A 10,460-nucleotide genomic window follows, 5' to 3' on the forward strand; every position below is an offset into this window, starting at 1 on the left:
CCTCTGCCTCCTGAGTGCTGAGATTAAAGGTGCGCGCTACCATTCCTGGCTACACCACCTTTTTGGGTCTTTTTGTTTTCTTTTCCTCCCAGAGCTGAGGACTGTATCCAGGAACTCAAGCACTCTACCACTGAGTTAAATTCCCAACCCTTATACCCACATTTTTTTTTCAGTTCCTCCCCCCACCCACATTTTTCATGTGGGTTGTGGGTATGAAATGAAGTCCTCGTGGTTGCAAGGCAAAAAGCTTTGCTGACTAAGCTACTCTCTTTTGTGTGTCTGGGGATGGGAGAGAGGAAGGGATGTGTGCATGTAAGTTCATGCGCATGTGTGTCCATGGATGTGTGGCAGCTAGAGGGAGTGTCTTCCACTCTTTCCATCTTATTTTTCCAAGATGGGGTCTCTCACTGAACCTGGAGTTCACTAAATAGGTAAGACCAGCAGTTGGCCAGGGACCTGGGGGAACCTCCCATTTCCCTCTACCTCCCCAGCAGGATGACTACAGGCACTCATTGTTAAACCTGGCTTTTGACTTAGGCCATCAGATACCCTAGAACTGGAGTTATGGACAGTTGTAAGCCACCACATGGGTGCTGGGATTCAAACCTGGGTCTTCTGTAAGAACAGCCAGTGCTCTTAACTGCTGAGCCATATCTCCAGCCCCAAATCTCTTAAGATTTTTAAAAATTAATTTTATGTGTATGAGTATTTTGCCTGTATGTATCTAGGTGCACCTGTGTGTGGAGTGCCCACAGAAGCCAGAAGGGCATCAGATCCCCTGGAACTAGAGTTACAGATGGTTGTTCACCACTATGTGGGTGCTGGGAACTAAACCTGAGTCTTCGAGAGGACAGTGTTCCAGTGTCTGATGCAAGCACACACATGAGCCACAGTGCAGTCAGAGGACAATTTTCAGGAGTCACTTCTCTCCTTCCACTATGTGTGACCCGGGGATAGAAATCAGGTCGTCAGTTTTGGCAGCAAGTGTCTTTACCCAATGAGCCATCTAATAGTCCCTAAAGTTCTTATTTTTAAAGATTGCGGCAATGGACTGGGTCCCGACAGAGTCTACAGCATTCTGTGAAGTCTTGTAGCTTGAATTTACTTTTGTTGTCAAAAGGTTTTGTAGGCTGGGCATGGTGGTGCACGCCTTTAATCCCAGCAGAGGCAGGGGGATCTCTGTGAGTTCAAGGCCAGCCTGGTCTACATAGTGAGTTCCAGGACAGGTGGAGCTACAGGGAGACCCTGTCTCAAAAACACCAAAAAAAAAAAAAAAAAAAAAAAAGGGTTTTGTAATCATTGTTGATAGACATAATACATGAGTTTAAAAACAAGGAAAGATACAGGGTGAAATGTTTTTATTTTTATCCCCAACTGAGTATCCAGTTCTCAGAAGCAACAATGACCAATTTCCGCCTATTTGTTGATTTTACCTCCTAAAGGCTGGAGACTGAAACCACTGAACTATAGCCCCAGCTATGACCAATTTCATTAATATCCTACTGGGACTATTCACTGTATGAATAAGCATTATGTCTACATTAATCCCATCATTCTATAATGTGCATAGAAGCATATTCTGCTTTGTAAACTTGTGCATCTTACAGATCTTCATATGCAGAAGCATGGCAAGATCCTGTCTTAAGAAACATATGTAGGTATGTACCTGTACACACACACACACCTTTTAAAATTATTTTATGAGTGTATTGCCTGCATGTGGGTAGGTGCACCTATGTTGTGCAGTGCCTGCCAAGGTGAGAAAAGGGCGTCAGATCCCCTGGAACTGGAGTTATGGTCAGGTTTTAGCTGCCATGTGGGTGCTGGGAATCAAACTCAGGTCCTCTTCAAGAGCAACCAGTGCTCTTAACCGGGAGCCATTTCTCCAGCCCACACATACCTTTTTAATGACAGTGTTCCAGAGTCCACTTATATTGCAGCCTGTCCATCCAGTTCCCTGTTGACAGGTTTTTATATTCTGAGTACTACTAGGTGAGCATCCTGGTCCTTACACACCTGCTTTTTCTGTTCTTTGCTGTGCCAGGAATGGAGCTTGGGGCTTGGTGAATGTGACAGCAAGCACAGTGGCACTGGTTTGAATCTTCTGCCCCATGGCATATACACCTCTGTGCACATATTCAACTTTAGAGATTCATTTTTTGTAAATGATGCTATGTTAAAGATTCTGTGGTTTTACTGCCTGTAACTCCAGTTCCAGGGGATCCAACACCATCTTCTGGCTCCTGTGGGCATTTCACACAAGTGGTGCACTTACATACATGCAGGCAAAACACTCATACACACATAATTAAAAAATAAATAAATAAATAAGAAGATTCTGTTTTAAATTTTGGTAAGACAATGCCAGTTTTCCAGAGATGTTGGTTTGTGTTTTAAAACTCTGTAAACATGGCTCCCAACAAATATGAATGACCATGGGCTCAAGCTGTCCAGAATGCCATGTTCCAATATGGAAACAGTTACAGGAATGCCCATGAATTCTCCCCTTTACTCTAAGCTTGGTCTTAGACCACTTCCTACTCTAGTCATACTGAATTATTTCTGGTTGCTGTCAGTCATAGCTGGACTTCAGGGGAGAGTAAGGTTGGCTTTCTGGAGCCTCTAAGACAGAAACTGGGTGCCAAGGGAAATAGGGAGCTGTGGAGGGCGTGGTGCAGGAGTGTTTTGGGAACGCTGTGGTTTGACAATGCCCCTTAACAGTTCCTGTGCTGGAAGCCTGGAGCCCATCCTTTCCATTTCACTCCAGATTTTTCTATGGGAAGTTATCTGAGACTCTGCAGTGGAACCTCAGTCCTTGATCACAGGGATGTCACCCTGCATTTATCTTTTACTCTGTGTGGCTCTAGCTCACTGCTGAGTTCCAGATGCTTCCAAACGGCCCAGAGCCTGTGATTTACACACGTTGACATGGACAGGATGGAGGATACCTGAGACAAAATCACTGTTCTTGGCCCCGGGTCACCTCCTGGCCTTGTCCTCTAACCACAGCTTCCACCCTCAGCCAGATTGAACCCTGTGTGTGTGCCTTGGGCAAGCTAGGCAAGTGCTGGATCCCCAGCCCAGGGTCACTCTGCTCAGGCCACATTGCTGCTGTGCTGCTGCTCCTAAGCCCTCCTGACTCTTCTTCGTCAGGTCTCAACCAAAGTTCTTTTTTTTCTCCAAAGGGAGAATAGTTGTCTGCAGATGAAGGCAAAGCCAAAGCTCTCTTTTAGGAAAACCTTCGCTTCAGATATTTCTAGGCAGGCTAGTTTGTTTTTTGCCCAGAACAACTGTCTTAAACTAGGTATGTGATAGTGGGAACGGCCGTCTAGGCTCCCTGTCCCCTGTACACCACAGCCCCATCTCGTTCACGGTGAGTCTGCAGAGCCTCTGAGGGCCTGGCTGCAGCACGGCAGGCTCTGGAAGCTGAGCGAATCCGTGGGTCTGCCAGCCTTTCCCCGAGAAATTGCAATTTGGGGCCTGCAATCAGGAGCGCTGGAGAGGAAGCTGGGGAAGGATCTGGTCTCAGGCTAGTCCCTGGACGGCCAGGCAGGAGGCCCCAGGGATCCTGTGGGGGATGGGCAGGGGAGCTGTTTCTTCCTCCCCAGGGTGGGGGAGGGGCGGCTCCTTCACCCCGGCTCCTAGGCACAAGGCCTGCTGGGAGGGAGGGGGTGGGGAGCCTGGTGAAAGCTGGCTTTCTCCCGGTGGCCTCAGCCCTATTAGAGAGCAAGGGAGATGGGTGGGAGAGGGGAGGAAGGGGCAGTACTGTCGGGTGGCTAGGCAACCCAGGAAGGAAGGGCTGAGCTGCCTGAGCCAGGTAAGATCCAAGAGCCTTCCAGGCCCAACTCGAGATTAGCTCTGAAAATCTCATGTCGCCAAGTCCGAGAATCATCAATCAGTACTCTGGGGAACTTTTAACTATAGTGTTAAAAACACTGCAAACACTGCAGTCCTTCAGAGGGTTAGGGTCTGCAGAGCACTGGGCACAGGAGGCAGGAGCCCTGGGCTCGACCTTGCTCAAATGCCAAGCTCACCATCTCGATTTACCTATTTCCGATGGACACACACACACACACACCTGTAATTCCAGTGCTCAGGAGGCCTGGGCAGAAAGACTGGGAATTCCAGGCCAAGTAAACAGCTGTCTTATAAAACAAACAAAACCCCACAAACCCCAAAAATACCACACAAAAACTGAGTTTTAGCAGTGAGCTAAGCTTTGTTTGCAGGGTAGAGAAATGATGTTTAGGGAAGGATGCTGAATGCAGGGCTGCATCTAACACTCCAAGAGAAAATGCAGTTAGTAATACAAAAGATAAATATTTATTCAGGACAAATCTTAACGATTGATTTTACATTCTAAGCCACAAATAACAAAACATATATATGCGAAGGTAAGACAAAAACTTAAAGAAAAGCAGTTTAACAGCTAGTGGATCCAGGCACTCTGGCTTGGCCTGTTTTCCACAAACATGTTCAAGTTTACAGCTCACTCATGACTTCTAGGTTAAAACCACCTTTCTCCTGAGGGTTGGAGGTTGAAGTTTTCAGATGAGCTCTCGCTAGCTTCTCTAGGGTTCTAGTAACTGAGGCAGAGGTGCAAATGTAAACTTTTGGTAGGTTTCTTTACTTAGGGGAACGATTTCTCACTGGTGACAGTGAATGGGGAAGGGCCAGAAAGGGGCTGGAACACTTGAGATGTGGTGCCCCAAGGAGAGATGCCTGCAAGCCTAGAACGTTGTTGCTTGGTTCCTTCCCTAGTTCCCAAGTACTGTGAAGTCTCTGCCAAGCCTTCTGGATGGTTCTCAGGGCCTTGAGTGTTGAGGAAATTGTTGTGAAGTGTGAGAGGTAGTGGACAAGCACCGGGTTTGGGGTCAGGGTACTCTACAATGGGCTGACTGAGGTACCAGACAGCTGTGTATTTGGACCCAGCCCTTTAATTTCTCTGGGTCCATTTCATCTGCTGGAAAACCAAGGGGCTGGTTGAAAACACTCCTCAGGGAGGCAGAGGCAAGAATGTCACTACAAGTTTGAAGCCAGCCTCGTCTACACTGTGAATTCCAAGCCAGCCAGGGCTATACAGCAAGGCCTTGTCTCAAACCAAAATACAAAACCAAAAACCTCCCCCTAGAGAAAACCCCACAAGAAAAAAACACCTCTTAGGTCTTTTCCAGCAGGCAAGTTGAGGTTCCAAGATTCTTCAGAAAAATGCTTCTGAGTTACAGAAGAGCTGTCAAAAAGAACTTAAATTTTTTTATGCCACAAGAGGGGCCCTCCGCCATCACTTAGAGCTTATTGATTCAGATTACATACACTTCAAACAACATTGTTTCTACAAATTCTCAGACCACACAGATTCGAAGCAGCAAATTAAAAAGGCATGGGGGAAGAGCTGCAAAAGGTGCACACCCTTGACCCAAGTCACAGTCAACAACATCTTCAAACATTGATGGAGTGCAGGCCCTGCACTGCGGTTGAGGAATGGTGATGCACAAGGCGGCCCAAAGGGTGAAAATCCAAGGAGACAACGTATTGGGGGAGGTAGTAAAAAGTACAAGGGAAGAAATCGTAAAAAAACAAAAACAAAAGCACACCAAAGGGGGGGGGGCAGTTAAGGGAGGGGGTGTGGCAAGGTGTCTACCTGCACTCTACAGTCCTAAACAGTCCTCCTCGTGAAATTCACCATTTCAGATCAGGCTGAAACGGAGTACACTCGGTTTAAAAAAGGCATAGGATGTCTCTGATAGGGTTTCTAGAAATATCTCCTTCCATAAAAGATAAAAAAGGGTTTAAAAAAAAAGTTTTGGCACTTAAAGCGGGATAAGCTGGCTGTGCTATACACCCTGACAGGTGGACGGGTGCTCAGTGTCCCGCCACGCCGGTCAGTTGACCTGCCGCAGAATTGTGAACCGCTTTGGGACACTGGGCAAAGGCATGTCCTCGCTTGCCGCAGAGGTTGCACACGATGCCCTTCCTGCAGTAAGGGCTCAGGTGCCCCTCTTCCCCGCACCTGAAACACCTGTCCTGCGTGCAGCTGCCACTCATGTGGGTCCGGGAACCACACTTAAAACACGTCTTGGGCTGCCCCTTGTACCAGCTGTAGCCCCTCTCGGCTCCCAGGAAGAAGGCCCCGGGCAGGTGCCGGACCCCGCCCTCGCCCTGGCGCAGCTCCACCTCGCACTTGTACTCCCCGGTCCAGATCCCAAACCTGTCGGTCACCTTCACGGGCACGGCCAGCACGTCGCAGTGGCGCTTGAGCCAGGTCACGATGTCCTCCACGTCCACCGTCTCGTTCCGGAAGAGGATGAAGAGCGTCTTCAAGCTGGACTTGCTCCGCCCCAGCACCACGAAGTTGTCCCAGCAGTCCTCCTGCTCGCGCTTCTCCTCGTACACGCGCAGGAACAGGGCCAGCTTGTCGGCCGAGCGGAAGCTGACGTCGAACTCGCGACTGCCTGGGATCTGGATGACCGCATAGATGTCGGCCGGGTCCATGCCGATGGAGCGCAGGATGAGCGCGCCCACCACGAAGTCCCGCGTCGGGCAGGCACTCTCGTCTCCCTGGAAGCAGATGCGCACTAGGAAGCGGCCCTTACTCGGGCCGGCTGCTGGCGGCTCGTCTAGCACAGGCCGCTCGGCCGCGTTGTCTGTCGCGCCGGGCCTGGCGGGGGTCGCCATGGCCGCCACCGCTTCGGCCCTCGGCCTTCGGCCCGCCTCTCCCCCGCTCTTCTTCCCGCGAGCGTCCGCAGCCTCGCCAGCCGGGTCCCTCCGGCAGCCCTTTGAGTCCCCGCGGCCGGCAGGGGGGAAGTCGCCGGGGTTCGGCGGCGCCAGGCCCGCGCCGCCGCCTTCCTCGTCGCGCCGCCGCGCCTCACGGAAGTCGCCCTTCTTCTCGGCCAGGTTCTTCACCACCTGCGCCCAGCCCAGCTTCTCGCGGGCGCCCTCGACTTCCTCGGCGCGGGCGGCGGGCCGCGCAGGCATCGGGGACTGCGGCCGGGCCCGCTGCCGTACCTCCTCCGCGCCGCCGCCGGTGGCCATGTTACCTCCTTCCCAGCATCCTTCACTCGTTCCGCGGCCCGACGGCGCCCGTGGTGGGTGTCCGCCTGCCCGGCTGAGGGCCGTGGGCTGCGTGGGAGGCTTCCCCGCCCCCGCCCCTCTGAAACCCGACTCTCCTCGCCAGGCCAGGTCTACCCGCGTCCCGAACGGCGCCTCGCGGCAGCTGCAAGCCGCACCCACTCCCCCTCCTCGGGCTGCCCGGTACCCGCCAGCGCCGGGCTCTCCAGAGTTTCTCAGAGGGCCTCAATGTTTTCATTCAAGAAGTCAAAGGCCTCGATCGTCTTTTGGGTTCTTTGAAAGCAAAAGAAATAGGCGCCAAAAAGCCACACTTAGCTCTCCCTTCAAAGTACATGACAATGCATCCCCCCACTCCCCAGTTTTAGCTTATACATTATTGTTTTGTTCTTTTGTGACAGGGTCTCACTGTGTAGCCCTGACTGGCCTGGAACTTGCTATGTAGACTAGACAGGCTTTGAACTCACAGAGATCCGCCTGTGCTGGGATTAAAAGTGTGCACCAACCATCACACTCAGATTAGGTTATGAACACTTTATACAGAGAAGTTGAATTTTCTTTGTGAAGACTTGAGTGTTTTTGCCATTTTAATTTTTTTTAAAGGGGAAGAGGGCTCAGTAGTTAAGAGTACTTTGTTGCAAACAACCCACATTAGGTTCCTTGGTTGGGTGGCTTACACCCACCTCTTACCCAGCTCTGGGGGAATCCGTGCAGACATACACATAATTTAACAAAAATTCTTGTGACAAGTACTGTGCATTACTTGAAACATGTAAGAACCTCTATGGCTCATGCCTGTAATTCCAGCACGTGGGAAGCAGAGGCAAGGGGATTGCCTTCAGTTCGAGGCCAGCCAGATCTACCTAGTGAGGGCCAGGCCAGGTCAGCTAGGAGTACTTAGCAAGAACCTGTCTCAAAACAGAAGATGGCTTGGTGAAATGGCTCTGCAAGTAACAGTGCTTGTTGCCAATCACTTGCCAGAGTTAACAGGCAGCCTCAAGGGTAGCCTTTCTTTAACCACTTGACTTCTAACACTGTGACTCAGGACCCATTTGCATTGGGCTCCACAGCACATGTGGCTAACAGCCCCTGACTTAAAGGAGCACTGGTTAACATTTCTGTTTTCCCTTTATCTGTGTCCACTGGTGTCTGGAAGCATCGATTACATTTGGGTAGTTGAGGGGACTGGTTTGTTTTCTGTGGCGTATTTGTGCATTTCAGGGTCTCAGTAACCTTTCCATATTTAGTGCAAGCAAAGGTGTGCCATGGAGACCAGTGTTTGAACCTGGCCTCTTTGGGTCTCATACTGGGCTGATGACCACTTTTTCAATAGCCTCAGTTTGCTTTTCCATAGCAAGGGGATGGTATCTAATTCCAGAAGATTACTATTATGTTTCTATTGATAGCTACTATATTGTATATTAATCTGTTTATATATTAATAGAGTCTCACAAGCTCAGGGATATAACCTATGTCAAAGAGCTTAGTTCAGAATGAATTCCTAGGAAACAAGATTTTTATAAAAAATTTTTTGTTTAAATTATATTTTATTTTTATCCATTTTATTTTTGTGGCATATGTGTGGAGGTCAGAGGACAACTTGTGGGAGCTAATTCTCTCCTTCCACTCTGTGGGTCCTGGAGAAGCAACTGAACTTGGGTTGTGGGGCTGAGGGGCAAGAGTCTTTACTGGCTGAGCCATCTCACCCGCTGGGGACTGGTTTCTTTCCTGTTTCTCCTCAGACTCTTCCAGCTCTAGTCAGCACATAGAGTCCTTGAGAGTTCCCCGCGTACCATCTTTCTCTTCACCTGAACCCCAGCATTGATCTCAGGGAAGGGAATTCCTGACTCTTGTATAGTTTCCATCGTTAGGTCCTTCTGTATCCTCAGACACTGTCTGGAATCTCTTCTCAGCCACATATTCCCTTCATCATTCCTTTTTTTTTTCCCCTTAAAAAAAAAAGTTATTGCCGGGTGTGGTGGTACACGCCTTTAATCCCAGTACTCGGGAGGCAGAGGCAGGCTGATCAAGGCCAGACTGGTCTACATAGTGAGTTCCAGGACAGCTGGGGATACAGGGAGACCCTGTCTCAAAAAGACTTAAAAAAAAAAAAAAGAAAGTTATTTTGGGGCTGGAGAGATGGCTCAGCAGTTAAGAGCACTGACTGCTCTTGCAGAGGTCTGGGGTTTGATTCCCAGCACCCACATGGCGGCTATGAACCGTCCTTAACTCCAGTTCCAGGGGAATCCGAAGCCCTCTTCTGACCTCCATGGCATTTCATGACTCAGGTACACTCACATACATACAGGCAATACACTCATACACACAAAATAAAAATAATAAAATAGTTTTTAAAATGTTATTTCATTATATTTCTATTTGTGTGTGTGTGCATGTGTGACTACGATCTGATCTGTGTGTGTGTGTGTGTAGAGATCAGACAACTCGTGGGAACTTGTGGTGAAAGACCCGACTGACAGCAGGAAGGCCATTTTAGAAAAAGAACTGTAATCAGCCATTCGATAAGCCAAGATTCTAACCCAGGTCTTGTGAAACTAGCAGTGGAAGATAGGACGTTTGCAGTCGGACCACCTGCCACCACCCTGAGGCCCCTACCGGGAAGTTAGTGATAACAGCCCCTACTGGGAAGTTAACGATAACAATCAGTTTCACCCATAGCCCCCTCTGAATTTGGCAATACTGTTTCCTCATACCTTGTACCCATTGAAATGCACTAATAATAATCTTGTAACCATGCATCTGCTTCTGTACCTTGCTTCTGCTCTATAAAAAGCCCCCCCAAACTAAGCCCGGCACGCAAGTCCTGACCCGAGCGGGACTCTGCGTCCGCAGGCGCCTGTGTATGAATAAATTCCTCTTGCTTTTGCATCCCGAAACTTGGTTTTGTCCCTGTGTGTTGAGCGCGATTCTTCAGTGGGAGTTGGTTCTCTCCTTCTACCGTGTGGATTCTGGGGATTAAATTCAGGTCATCAGGCTTTGAGCAAGCACCTTTACCTGCTGAGCCATCTCACTCCCCAGGAAGGGTTTAGTTTGGCTCACAGTTCAGTACAGCCCATCATAGTGGGGAAGTTAAAGCCTCCAGAGCCTGAAACAGCTGGTCACATGGTCTCCAGAGTCAGGAAGAAGAGAGCAAAGAGTGCTTGTGCCCAGCTCACTTTCTCCTTTCTATACAGTGCAGGATACTAGCCCAAGGGAATGGTGCCAGTCATCTTGGAGGGTGTGTCTTCCCATTCCAACTCTTATTAGTCTCTGCCTCTGCGGACTGGCTGAGCAGTTCAGTGTTTCCTGCCTGCTTTTTGATGTGACTACACAGAGGTCTGAAGTCCTGGCTGTGATCCTGGTCTGTCAGTGCCTTCCAGGTTTAGGGCTAAGAG

General features: G+C 49.6%; 1 protein-coding gene across 1 annotated transcript; it reads right to left on the reverse strand.

Moving 5' to 3' along the window:
- Positions 1–4,304: 4,304 nt before the first annotated feature.
- On the reverse strand, positions 4,305–8,594 carry Zcchc3 (zinc finger CCHC-type containing 3). The gene has a single exon (XM_008855141.3). The coding sequence runs from the start codon at positions 7,030–7,032 to the stop codon at positions 5,863–5,865; it is 1,170 nt and encodes a 389-aa protein (XP_008853363.1). The 5' UTR covers positions 7,033–8,594; the 3' UTR covers positions 4,305–5,862.
- Positions 8,595–10,460: the final 1,866 nt, after the last annotated feature.

Source organism: Nannospalax galili, unplaced genomic scaffold (assembly GCF_000622305.1).
Source record: "Nannospalax galili isolate Female #2095 unplaced genomic scaffold, S.galili_v1.0 scaffold2568, whole genome shotgun sequence".
NCBI lineage: Eukaryota > Metazoa > Chordata > Mammalia > Rodentia > Spalacidae > Nannospalax > Nannospalax galili.